This window comes from Hyla sarda, chromosome 4 (assembly GCF_029499605.1).
Source record: "Hyla sarda isolate aHylSar1 chromosome 4, aHylSar1.hap1, whole genome shotgun sequence".
Taxonomy (NCBI): Eukaryota; Metazoa; Chordata; class Amphibia; order Anura; family Hylidae; genus Hyla; species Hyla sarda.
The window spans coordinates 267106707-267121234 of record NC_079192.1 but is presented as its reverse complement, the minus strand read 5'-3'; the positions used below and the strand labels follow the sequence as shown (position 1 = coordinate 267121234).

Here is a 14528-nt window from a genome sequence, read left to right as displayed (position 1 = left end):
AAAGCTTTTTAAGCTGAAATTGCGTTTGTAAATATAACTATTGTTGGAAGGGAGTGCAAAGTGCCTATATGATTGTGGTTAAGTGATTTGACATCCCTCTATATTTTATATGTGTGATTCCTCCAGAGCAATAGGTTTTAAATAATAAATGATAGAGGCATGGAAAACATACTGAATAGACCTCTATACAGCATATTTCTGCTGTCTAAATAGAGCCAATGTCTACTGAGTGGAAGCAGAAGAAAGGCATTTTTTTTGTAAGAGACGATAATATCCTCATTTGGAATCCTAGACAGCTGCGGTTTAATGTTCCAAGTACAAGGTACCGTAGGTATAATGTATCTGGTGCATTTGATCATAGATCTGATAAGCAGCTGGTATTTTTCAATAACTTTACTGAGAAAAATAAAAAAGTAACCATTCTGTGGACAGAAAAAAATATTTTATTTCGTAAAGTTGATTTAATAAACAAATGCAGAATCGTTGAGTTGGATCTGTAGCATTATTTAAAAGAGAGGTTGTTTGCAAAGCAGCTTAATGAATGGAGGGTGGCACAGGGTTTGTGTTTTTTTAGACAGTCCTTTGTAAATGATTTTAAAAATTAGGAAATAGTGAATCTACCTGTTGAGACCCCATCTTTTTGTCAGATATACCAGTTGCTCTGGAGGGTTTGAATTTCAATGTATTGAATGATTTATTTCTGCTACAGCCGCAGGTTCAGGGAAATTTAGCATTTAAATTACAACTGCCCTGTAGTGGGCACCCCTATGATCAGCTTAAAAGCTCATACACTTGGCAGACACCCAGTGCATAGAACCTATATAATTCAAATAGGTAGTACGCTCCATAGTTTGGATTTGTAGTATCTGTCTTACAAGCTCCATTGACTCCTTATGTTTCAGTATTATCTCCAGTGCTTCTACAACATCATATCTAAAACATCAATAAATAGATTTATATAAAGTATGAAACATTGAGAGTCATAATGGCATTGTACAGGAAGCTTTATCATTTGTTTGTATGCCAGGTAGAGCAATTGTAAAGGCCCCAGAATATGGGTTTAAATGACCTCTGCTATGTAAATGTAGCACTGGAAACATATTAAAGAGTACCTATCATGATCTAAGCTCTCCCTAACCCCCCCCCCCATCTGTCCCTGACTCTCACTGACACGATACCTGTGTTTCTTATAATTCAAAACCTTTAAACTTTAAAGTTTTAAACCCTTTACATTTTCAGGAAGCCTGCTTGTTGACAGTGTTTATCTTCTATACAGTGAATAAGTTTGAGTAACATAAATATGTTTAACTTCTATATAGTGTGCTGGTTAAATCCAACAGATTAAATGTTGCTGTTCTAGATTTTTCATAATTTTTGGAGTGCAGATTTTTCTGTTTGATTATTTATGTCCATATTGGAGGCCTGACTTTTGCCCCTCTGTAGTTTTGCACACTAACCTTACGGTGATTTTGACTGTCTCCAACTTGTGTGTTCCGGGTAAAATGTACTGTAGCCCACTTGGACACTGAACCGTCTACTTCAACTACACTATACTGTATTCAAGATTGATATTAACAACTTTAGATGAGCGAACTTTTCAAAAATTAGATTCGGCCAATTCGCCGAATTTTCCGAAAAAGTTAGTTTCGATGAGAATTTTTTGTGCTGAATCTATATTAAAAAAGGCTATTTCTAGCCTACATACAGCCTCTATAGGGGTATAGAACACTTTGCTGTGTTCTAAAATGCATATGGAGTGTGCTGGGGTAGTGAAATAATACTGTTATTCAGAATAACATGCAGATTACCGGCATCGCTCTTAGAATCACTGCCGCACAGCAGCACAATTACAGAGCCTGGTGGTGGCATCAGTGTGAGGAGACCATATGGTGACTGAATGACATAGCTTGGAGGTGTTGGCAGCATGAGGAGACCATTTAGTGGCTGAATGGCACAGCGTGGAGGTGTTGGCAGCATGAGGACACCATATAGTGGCTGAATGACACAGCTTGGATGAGGCTGAAGCATGAGGACACCATATAGTGGCTAAATGACACAGCGTGGAGGTGTTGGCAGCATAAGGAGACCATATAGTGGCTGAATGGCACAGCGTGGAGGTGTTGGCAGCATGCGGACACCATACAGTGGCTGAATGACACAGTGTGGACATGTTGGCAGCATGAGGAGACCATATAGTGGCTGAATGACACAGCGTGGAGGTGTTGGCAGCATGAGGAGACCATATAGTGGATGAATGGCACAGCCCAGAGTTGCCAGCAGCATGAGTAGGCACTAGGCCTTCACAATCCCTTAGATTAAAAGATGAGAAAATTTAAAATTCCCAGACCCAGGCCCCAAAGCGGCATCAGTAAACCATATATTACCTGAATGACACAGCCTGGAGTTTGCTGATGCACGAGTACACAGCAGGGCTTCACAACCCCCCCCCCCCCCCAAAAAAACAACACAATTTTAGAATTTTTTGAAAAAGATTTTGGATAGCATGTGCTACCTATGAGAAAATTTGAAATTCCCGGACCCAGGCCCAGCAGTGCCATCATTTTTTTTATTTGAAATTTAAAACAAACTTTCAGTGTCCCAGACCCCAGCGTGTGGGTACGAAGGACCAAATCCAACAAGCCCCCACAGCAACATCAGTAAAACATATATTGCCCGAACTACACAGCCTGGGGTTGGCTGATTCACGAGTACACAGCAGGGCTTCACAATCCCCCCCCAAAAAACAACACAATTTTAGAAATTTTGGAAAAAGATTTTGGATAGCGGGTGCTACTGATGAGAAAATTTGAAATTCCCAGACCCATAGCGGCATCAGTAAACCATATATTGCCTGAATGACACAGCCTGGAGTTGGCTGATGCACGAGTACACAGCAGGGCTTCACAATTCCCCCAAAAAACAACACAATTTCAGAAATTTTTTAAAAAGATTTTGTATAGCGTGTGCTACCTATGAGAAAATTTGAAATCCCCGGACCCAGGCCCAGCAGTGCCATCATTTTTTTATTTGAAATTTAAAACAAACTTTCAGTGTCCCAGACCCCAGCGTGTGGGTACGAAGGACCAAATCCAACAAGCCCCCACAGCAACATCAGTAAAGCATATATTGCCTGAATGACACAGCCTGGGGTTGGCTGATTCACGAGTACACAGCAGGGCTTCACAATTCCCCCAAAAAACAACACAATTTTAGAATTTAAAAAAAAAGATTTTGGATAGTGGGTGCTACCTATGAGAAAATTAGAAATTCCCAGAACCAGGCCCTACAGCGGCATCAGTAAACCATATATTGCCTGAATGACACAGCCTAGAGTTTGCTGATGCACGAGTACACAGCAGGGCTTCACAATCCCCCCCCCCCAAAAAACAACACAATTTTAGAATTTTTTGAAAAAGATTTTGGATAGCGTGTGCTACCTATGAGAAAATTTGAAATTCCCGGACCCAGGCCCAGCAGTGCCATCATTTTTTTATTTGAAATTTAAAACAAACTTTCAGTGTCCCAGACCCCAGCGTGTGGATACGAAGGACCAAATCCAACAAGCCCCCACAGCAACATTAGTAAAGCATATATTGCCTGAATGACACAGCCTGGGGTTGGCTGATTCACGAGTACACAGCAGGGCTTCACAATCCCCCCCAAAAAAACAACACAATTTTAGAAATTTTTGGAAAAGATTTTGGATAGCGGGTGCTACTGATGAGAAAATTTGAAATTCCCAGACCCAGGCTACATAGCGGCATCAGTAAACCATATATTGCCTGAATGACACAGCCTGGAGTTTGCTGATGCACGAGTACACAGCAGGGCTTCACAACCCCCCCCCAAAAAAACAGCACAATTTTAGAATTTTTTGAAAAAGATTTTGGATAGCATGTGCTACCTATGAGAAAATTTGAAATTCCCGGACCCAGGCCCAGCAGTGCCATCATTTTTTTATTTGAAATTTAAAACAAACTTTCAGTGTCCCAGACCCCAGCGTGTGGGTACGAAGGACCAAATCCAACAAGCCCCCACAGCAACATCAGTAAACCATATATTGCCTGAATGACACAGCCTGGAGTTGGCTGATGCACGAGTACACAGCAGGGCTTCACAATTCCCCCAAAAAACAACACAATTTCAGAAATTTTTTAAAAAGATTTTGTATAGCGTGTGCTACCTATGAGAAAATTTGAAATCCCCGGACCCAGGCCCAGCAGTGCCATCATTTTTTTATTTGAAAATTAAAACAAACTTTCAGTGTCCCAGACCCCAGCGTGTGGGTACGAAGGACCAAATCCAACAAGCCCCCACAGCAACATCAGTAAAGCATATATTGCCTGAATGACACAGCCTGGGGTTGGCTGATTCACGAGTACACAGCAGGGCTTCACAATCCCCCCCAAAAAAACAACACAATTTTAGAAATTTTTGGAAAAGATTTTGGATAGCGGGTGCTACTGATGAGAAAATTTGAAATTCCCAGACCCAGGCTACATAGCGGCATCAGTAAACCATATATTGCCTGAATGACACAGCCTGGAGTTTGCTGATGCACGAGTACACAGCAGGGCTTCACAACCCCCCCCCAAAAAAACAGCACAATTTTAGAATTTTTTGAAAAAGATTTTGGATAGCATGTGCTACCTATGAGAAAATTTGAAATTCCCGGACCCAGGCCCAGCAGTGCCATCATTTTTTTATTTGAAATTTAAAACAAACTTTCAGTGTCCCAGACCCCAGCGTGTGGGTACGAAGGACCAAATCCAACAAGCCCCCACAGCAACATCAGTAAACCATATATTGCCTGAATGACACAGCCTGGAGTTGGCTGATGCACGAGTACACAGCAGGGCTTCACAATCCCCCCCAAAAAACAACCCAATTTTAGAAATTTTTGAAAAAGATTTTGGATAGCGGGTGCTACCTGTGAGAAAATGTAAAATTCCCAGACCCGGGCCCAGCAGCGCCATCATTTTTTGATTTGAAATTTAAAACAAACTTTCAGTGTCCCGGACCCCAGCATGTGGGTACGAAGGACCAAATCCAACAAGCCCCCACAGGGCTCATTTGGCCGTGAGATGTAGGCACAACGTCTCCATTGCCTTGACCGGCCATTGTTTCCAAGATTTTTCGCCAAGGCAAACCATGTGAAGAACAGCATGACACCACCGTGCCCTGCACACATGGTATGCTGAAGGGCCACTGAGACTTGTCCGTGCAGTGGAGGCTTAAGACACAGTGGAGGATGTGGAGGCGGAGTAACACACTGTCAAAGGACCAACGAGCTGACAGAGTGTGACAGGAAGCAGCATTGAGTACACACCAGGGTTTTTCAACCCTTTAACGATGCAGGACGTATATTTACGTCCTGCGCCGGCTCCCGAGATATGAAGCGGGGTCGCGCTGCGACCCCGCATCACATCGCGTCGGTCCCGGCGCTCATCAACGGCCGGGACCCGCGGCTAATACCACACATCGCCGATCGCGGCGTTGTGTGGTATTAACCCTTTAGAAGCGGCGGTCAAAGCTGACCGCCGCTTCTAAAGCGAAAGTGAAAGTATCCCGGCTAGTCAGTCGGGCTGTTCGGGACCGCCGCGGTGAAATTGCGGCGTCCCGAACTGCTTGCAGGACCCCGGGAGGGCCCTTACCTGCCTCCTCGGTGTCTGATCGACGAATGACTGCTCCGTGCCTGAGATCCAGTCAAGCGCCGATAACACTGATCACAGGCGTGTTAATACACGCCTGTGATCAGGATGAGAGATCAGTGTTTGCAGTGTTATAGGTCCCTATGGGACCTATAACACTGCAAAAAAAAAAGTAAAAAAAAAGTGTTAATAAAGATCATTTAACCCTTTCCCTAATAAAAGTTTGAATCACCCCCCTTTTCCCATAAAAAAATAAAACAGTGTAAATAAAATTAAAAATAAACATATGTGGTATCGCCGCGTGCGTAAATGTCCGTACTATTAAAATATATCATTAATTAAACTGCACGGTCAATGGCGTACGCGCAAAAAATTCCAAAAAAGCGTATTTTGGTCACTTTTTATACCATTAAAAAATGAATAAAAAGTGATCAAAAAATTAAGATCAAAACAAAAATCATACCGATAAAAACTTCAGATCACGGCACAAAAAATGAGCCCTCATACCGCCCTGTATGTGGAAAAATAAAAAAGTTATAGGGGTCAGAAGAGGACATTTTTAAACGTATACATTTTCCTGCATGTAGTTATTTTTTCCAGAAGTACGACAAACTCAAACCTATATAAGTAGGGTATCATTTTAACCGTATGAACCTACAGAATAATGATCAGGTGTCATTTTTACCGAAATATGCACTGCGTAGAAACGGAAGCCCCCAAAAGTTACAAAATGGCGTTTTTTCTTCGATTTTGTCGCACAATGATTTTTTTGTTCCGTTTCGTTGTGAATTTTTGGGTAAAATGACTGATGTCACTGCAAAGTAGAATTGGTGATGCAAAAAATAAGCCCTAATATGGATTTTTAGGTGGAAAATTGAAAGGGTTATAATTTTTAAAAGGTAAGGAGGAAAAAACGAAAGTGCAAAAACGGAAAAATCCTGAGTCCTTAAGGGGTTAAACAAATTTTTTGAATAATTAGGACAGCGGGTGCTACCTATATATTGCCTGAATGACACAGCCTAGAGTTGGCTGATGCATGAGTACACACCAGGGCTTCACAATACCCCCCAAAAAACACAACAATTGTAGAAATTTATGAAGAAGACTTTTGGATGCGGGTGCTACCTATGAGAAAATTTGAAATTCCCAGACCCAGGCCCAGCAGCACCATCAGAAAACTATATATTGCCTGAATGACACAGGCTGGAGTTGGCTTATGCATGAGTACGCACCAAAGCTTCACAATCCCTAATAAAAAAGACAAACATTTTTGACAAAAAAATTTTACGAAAATTTAGGACAGTGGGTGCTATCTATATATTACCAGATGTGGATCTGCCATTTTAGGTCTCCAATAGCCTGGAGCACTGTAAAATGAAGTTTAATGAAGAGATTCGCGGCGATATTTGCATTCGTTGCGAATCAAATTTTTCATGGTTTCATGGTTCGTCAACTTCTATTAACAACATAGACTTGAAGAAGAACTTATGTATGAATAAATATTTTTTCTCCACCGAAATGCACTGTCCTAGACTTATTGAAGAAGCACAACCAGCCCTGGTCAGTTTTTAGGGGCATCTCTCCAGGAACACCGCACACTCTTTCTACAATTCTGCAAGATTGATATTAAGACTGAATATACAAACAATTGCCTGCCATGTAATCACTTCTCCACCATAAGAATGACAACCTACCATCAATGAAAAAACATACTGGTAGATAGCTCTAATCTTCTTTAAAGGGAACCTGTCATCCCTTTCAAGCTACCTTAACTATTGAGCCTTGATTGAGCCCACCAGCCTTGATTGATAGATAGATCTCTTCCTATATTCAACTGTGAAAGCTATCAGTCAAGAAGCTGCGAGGACCACCCTGCGGACTTGTGGTTTGGGTAGCATGAATTGCATTTATATTTTCTTGCTACATTTCTATATATAATATGTTAAATAGGCAAATAAAGTGCCTAAAGTTTACAGCATTTATAAAGCGAGTTTATAAGGTATGGTTAGGTCTTATAATGCCAATTGTGTGTTATAATCTCATCATATTATTTAAATACAGTTACAGTGCACTACTTTTTGGTTTCCAATCTTTCTTAAAACAGTGTTTTATTGTAAGTAGCTAAGTGTTATACTGTAGACTTTTGTAGTAAAACAACATGTCCATTTATGTAGGTAGGTAGAGTACATACAGAAGATCATACATTATTCTGTTATATTCTCTAGAGCTTCTCAACTTCATCACTTGACCACAACATCTCATGATTTCAGCGTCTTGGTAATCCCTGATGTACTGACCATAATAACATCAGCTGTGAAATAATAAAGAAATCAAAAACATGTTGCCTGAAAAACATGACTCTAGAGACCCCAAACCTTAGTCATAGTTTAGGCTCTTAGGTATTTCCAGGTAGACTGTTACTGACCTATTAGCCAGACTGCAAAATGAAAAGGAAGGAGAATGATTTAACCTGGATGTGGATTATAACAATAAAGGTTTATACTAGCTAATAGTTATGGTGCCCAAAGGCTGTTCACATGTGACAATGAATTATGATGAATCTGACATTTATAAGCGTTTGTGATGATACCCCTATACGCGATGTAAATGCATAACATCTTTTGACTTGTCCCAGAGTTTTCTAGTACTGGATTCATCATACATGCAGTCTTCATAGTATGTGGTATAGGTTAAATGGTATAAACATAAACCATATGGTTGTAACACGTAAGAGAGTCTGTTACCATTTGTCAGTGGTATAAGTAAACTGCAGTGTGTAAACATACCAAGAGTTTTTAGCTTGTTTTTGCAAGATTCAATACTTGGGGGCTGACATATGAACATATTGGGGGAGATTTATCATTGCTTTTAGAACATTTTTTTGTCTATGTTTTGGCGCAGTTCAGGCGCAAGCAGCATATTTAGTGACTTTTCTGCCTTTTTTGACATAGACAGTTTCACTTTTTTTTGCCTACCTGTAGTACCTTTTCTTTTTGACCATGCAGTAGTCACGTTTTTTATCATTTGCAACTTTAGTCAAAAGTCGCTATTTTGTGCGCAGGTACTCATTTAGGCCCAAAGCTACACCACCTACCAGTAGATGTGAGAATCACTTCTACCTTCCGCAATTCAAACTTTAACCTCTTGTGGACGAAAGAGTCCCACTCCCCTTCTGTGACACGTGTTCAGGAGCTGAGTGCGGGACATAGCTGGGTGGTCCTGGCGGCTATTTGCCACCAGGTCCCATCTCTAATGCCAGACATCACCGGATCACGGTGATGCCTGGCATTAACCCCTTGGACACAACAATCAAATTTGATTGTAGCATCTAAAATGCAGGTAAAACTGTCCCGGCAGCTCTGTGAAATTAAGTAAAAACACCTAACCTGCCAAATTAAGGACCCGGGAAAGTGTCTACTTCCCTCCCTCACAAGCGTCTAGAAAAAAGTGTATGTTGTAGAGCTTTTCCCACCACAGCAGAGCTGCGCAAAATTCATCATCCTGCTGCACCTTCTTGATAAATAAAATGCACGCTAGTCAAACCCACCACCCAAATAAATGTGGGAAAATAGCTCTACCGCAGATATTCTTTGATAAATCTGGGCCATTGTTTTCTATAAATTCTGTTCTATGTCATATCTTCTGCGCTATCATTATTTTTATGACTACACAGACTTCCAATGAAAAGTTAGGTGGAATTCACCTAAATTCTGACATTTGTTATAAGGTTTCAACATTTTCGGAAACTTGTCTGCCTGGTCTGGCATGGTATTGGTAAAAGGGATAAATATTGGTTAAAAAGGGGGTGTGGTGCACCAAAAATGCACCAACATGGACCAACACTAGGCAGTCTTATGACATGCAAGATTTATCAGCCTAATGAATTGGGTGCATCGGAAGACTGTCCATATATGTTTACACTATAAACTAGAAAGTTTTTAATTATATTCAGGTGTATTTCAGTTTCTCTTTGGCCCTTGGTAAAGCAACTCAAACTGTTGTTTTGGCTACCAGTAAATAATGCATTAGTAACATTTTCAATTCAGTCATGTAACATTTCTATCATGGCGTATAGAGGGACAATAAGTTAAAGTAAAAAAAAAAAAATAAAAAAAAATATATATATATAACATCCAATGATTCCACAGCACACAGGAGTTTATCCAAAAAAAGAGAAGGTGATTTATTCCATTCCCAGTGTTACAAAATAGGTGCTACGTTTCAGCAGCCTCACGCCGCCATTTTCAAGCATGCTTGAAAATGGCGGCGTGAGGCTGCTGAAACGTAGCACCTATTTTGTAACACTGGGAATGGAATAAATCACCTTCTCTTTTTTTGGATAAACTCCTGTGTGCTGTGGAATCATTGGATGTTATATACTGAAGGAGTCCTTCACCTAGACTCTGACCTCTGCGAGCACCTCTTCATTTATTTTTCTACATTTTTAAATTTGTAGTTGTGCTGTTCTGTTTGGGATTATATATATATATATATATATATATATATATATATATATATATATTTATATAAATGTACATAGTTCTGCTTACTAGCTGCTTGTATATTTACATATATTTACTAATTTTTACCAGGGACACCTGTCATGAGCTGCTTGGCCATGTTCCATTACTTGCTGATCCAAAATTTGCCCAATTTTCACAAGAAATTGGTCTTGCCTCACTAGGAGCATCCGATGATGATGTCCAAAAACTAGCAACCGTAAGTTGAAACAATATTTATTATTCCATAATAATTCTTAGTAAAATTATTTAAAATGTGCATTTCTTGGTCTGTCTGAACATATGTGTAAAATGTTTCTATTATTTTATTCTAGAATACCAGGCGGCACATCCCTGTGTACATGTAATCTATCAACATTTATAGTAATGAATGTGTATCTATTTATCAACAGTTATATTAATACTGACAGATATCCACCTGTTAGGATATGTTTATGTGGCATATTTGTTGATTCAACAACCCATTCTTGACCAATGAAACATTTCATTTTAGGTTAGTCTCCACTGAAATAACCCACTTCTTTAGGGGAAAAAAAACGTTACACTTCCACTGACATACATTTACTTTAGCAGCCTTGTAAATATATACATATATCTTATTGCTGCATGAGACATTTATTAATAATAGCTTTATCTCTTTTAACAATTTTATTTACTCCCAGGAACATTGATGGTTATAATAGTTCTAAAATTAATATACACTTACAATAATATGGAATGTTAAATTCCTCCGTGGTTACTCTGCTATTAAGGCTTGTCTATTTTATTGCAATGGAAGGGAAATATTCATTCTTAGTATTTGGATTTTGCATTAAGTAGTTGTGATCTGTTATTTTTGGAGTCCCATCAAGGATATTGGTAAGCCTGGAGGGTTATTGTAGTGTTAAAAATACAAACAGACATATTTTGAAATCTACTCAGATCTTGAAAAATGACTGGCAGGTAATGTGAGATGTCTGTCTGACGCTGAGTGCTACAGTGTTCTGTCTCTAAGTAAAAAATGTATATTACCATCTGTTTCCATTAGGTTTAGATTGCATTTTCTTATTATGTGATAGATTTTGTGTGTGTGAAATAACACGTTTTTCACCTTTAAGAGAGATTGATGAGCTAGTCCCCCGACCCTCTATTACTAAGAGAAAAAGCAAACCCATGACATTTACTCCCTCCATAGGATTCTCCTGCTGCCGAGAAATAACTTATGGAAATAAGACTCTTTCTAGAGAGAATACAACCAATTTTGCAGTGAGCATTACAAAGGATTGCTGTTTACTTATGGAAACATTGAGCTATGTCACACATGGATTTAGCAATTTGAGGCAATCGTATAAAGGGCACAGCATGTTGAATTTTAGGTAGCTTGGAGGACATAACATTCCAATAAAATCCCTGTACCATTAGATAAGCTGATTGTAGACATGAAGTTGTCTACTGGCTATTTGTATTTGTAGTAGTTTAAAACTGAGAAATGCATTTTCAGTCATTGTGTTTGCAGTTTATGATTTTGTTCTCTCTTATAATGGAGAGAATATATTCTAATAGGAGCACATTTAATGGGGCACATTTAGGATGCAGCCTATAACCTGTTTGGAACCCTTCGCAACTCTTTTGGAATAATCAAGTTGAGAAAAATCTAAATGAATCTCACACAACAACAGATTGGAAAAGCATAAGCATGTATACGAGCAACAGGTTTTTTTTTATGCTAAAGCCTGTAATAAAACCTTTTATCAATCTGCACTTGCCAGGCCCACGGCCAATGGAACAGCACTGTTGGAACGTTTTGCTGTATAATCTGACTCTTTCCAATTCCCATCGCACAGTGTTGTATGATTTTGTAATGGTTGATTCACTGTTTATAATGTGAATGTTTGGTCTTTCTAGGACATGACAGATTTGTTTATATGGGATTTCATATTTATCCATAATAGGAAATAGACTCTATGATAGCAGATTTGTTGTCAGCTCTGTCCATGTGCATATTGTCTTGTGGTTAAAAATGCTTTCCAAAAGGGAAGTAAATAGAAACCGAAGATTCACTTTTGTCTTTCTAAATATTTCTTTTTACATATGTGTTTTGATAGAATAGCATGCGTATCTATACCTATATTGACAATGTCTTTGTAGTATGATGCTTAAAATACCATTAAGATATCAGAAGCCAGTGTGTTAGTCAACAGCTGTGTATACGTGTGTACATAAGCCATTTTGGCACAATGTTCTTACAGGTGTCCAGAATAGCTTTGAATATTATGTCCAGGAACCGGATACATCTTTTTACTTGGCTGCAAATGTGTATTTTATTCTGTTAAATGGACAAACTGTAACCTGTAGCTACATGATGCTTACCTATGGTGCGTAGGAGTTTATACTGTTAATACTGTTATGTTTGATCTCAAGGTATTCTGTGTAACAATGATGATTCTTTAGTGAATGTTCTCAAGGGCACTTTTTCTAAAATGTATACAAGGGCTATATGATAACAAATCTCAAACTAAATGTATAATGGAAGAAAGACTTATAATGCATAGAACAAATGAAAATTTTGCTATGCTCGGAGGAACAAAAGACCTTAAAAAAATAAATAAAGCTTCTATTTAGCCCTGAAAACAGTTGGCCATCTTCTGAGGGGGTGCATGGGTGGAAGTATTGTAGCATATTATCAAAACACCCAACTAACATTTATGCATTATCTTCAGTGGTTATTCAGAACTTTCCAGGAACATCCAGATCCAGTGTAGGTACTAGTTAAAGGGGTATTCAGCCCCTAGACATCTTATCCCCTATCCAAAGGATCGCCGCTGCGGCACCCCGCTGTCATTACTGCACAGAGCGAGTTCGCTCTGTGCGTAATTACGGGCGATACAGGGGACGGAGCAGCGTGACATCATGGCTCCGCCCCTCGTGACATCACGGCCCGTCCCCTTAATGCAAGTCTATGGCAGGGGGGTGACAACCGCCACGCCCCCTCCCATAGACTCGTATTGAGGAGGCGGACGGTGATATCACGAGGGGCGGAACTTCGACGTAACGATGCTCCGTCCCCTGTATTGCCCGTCATTACGTGCAGAGCGACCTCGCTCTGTGCAGTAATGACAGCGGGGTGCCGCAGCGGAGATCCCGTGGGTCGCCAGCAGTGGGACCGGGGCGATCTGACATCTTATCCCCTATCCTTTGGATAGGGGATAAGATGTCTAGGGGCGGAGTACCCCTTTAACTTCAATATATTTTGCTTATTTTGTTTTTGTGTTGTAAACATTTTGAAGGAGAGTTATCAAGCTCCATAGTAGATTTTTTTGGCATAAAAAAAGTCTTGCGCACGTGTGACTTTTCTATACATGCTGCGACTTTTTGATTTTTGCTTATTCCAAAGCACATTTCTGAAATCTGCTCACATAGTAATTTTTTTATTTTTTTTTTACTTTGCAGTGGTCATGTATTTATCAAATGTGATAGTCGCTATTTATGAAGAAAAAACTGTTGCATCTCCATTTAAAAGTCGCATATGTATTCCAGGTCGAACCTGGTTTACAGAAAATGTATACATCCGCAGAAAAGGACATTAACACCCACTTTAACATCTATTCTTGTTCTGCATCATGAAACAAAGCTACTACATTAATGTTAATTATAGAAAAAATGTATTATATAACTAATAACTCTATAATTTTATGGTTGAAAATACGCACTGCACACCTTGTTAATTTTAGGACACTTACATGCTGGCGCACCCACTAAATTTTAAAATTAATGTTGTGTTAAAATAGAATAAGGCAGAAAATAATTATGTAAGAATTTTTACAGACTTCGTAAAGAACCCATATGTGACACTAAAATTTTTCCTTAAAAAAAATAAACATCCCTAGTACAGCTTCATGCACATTTTGGGGTGGGTAACGTACCGAGCAGTTTTTTTTTTTTTGGCTTCACTATTGTTTATGTGCCTGTTTTTGCTGCGCTGTCTTCCTTCTTGATGTAAACTCCGGCCTCATTGCTGCGACACAAGACTCCGCCAACAAACATCACAAAATCTTGGTTCAAAATTAAACAAAAAAGATTCCAGATTACGGATATTCACGGTGTGGCAGTATGTTTTTAATATTTTTTTTTTATTTCTGAGGAGGGTGGATAGGTTGCTGCAGGATAGTTGGAGTGCAGCTATTTAGTGCCAGGCAGGCCAGTCAGGGTGTGGTATTCCCCCCCTCCCCGTCACTCTCTTGCAACACTACTAGTAATAAAGGGTAGAAAAAGAACTTTGGCTGTTAACATAAGGGAAAACTTTTCTGCTTTAAAAAATGCTTTTGTAAGCGGGATTCCCGGGTTTTGCTTACGTGCGATTTATTTATCAAGGTTGTGC

The 14528-nt window shown here is 39.4% G+C and overlaps 1 protein-coding gene across 1 annotated transcript in view; it reads left to right on the top strand.

The window, feature by feature from the left end:
- TPH2 (tryptophan hydroxylase 2) overlaps nucleotides 1–14528 on the top strand; it is a 379719-nt gene that overhangs the window by 146063 nt on the left and 219128 nt on the right. Inside the window, exon 8 of the mRNA XM_056574111.1 lies at nucleotides 10244–10370. Coding sequence (XP_056430086.1) covers nucleotides 10244–10370 — 127 coding nt within the window. The remainder of the gene's footprint in view (nucleotides 1–10243; nucleotides 10371–14528) is intronic.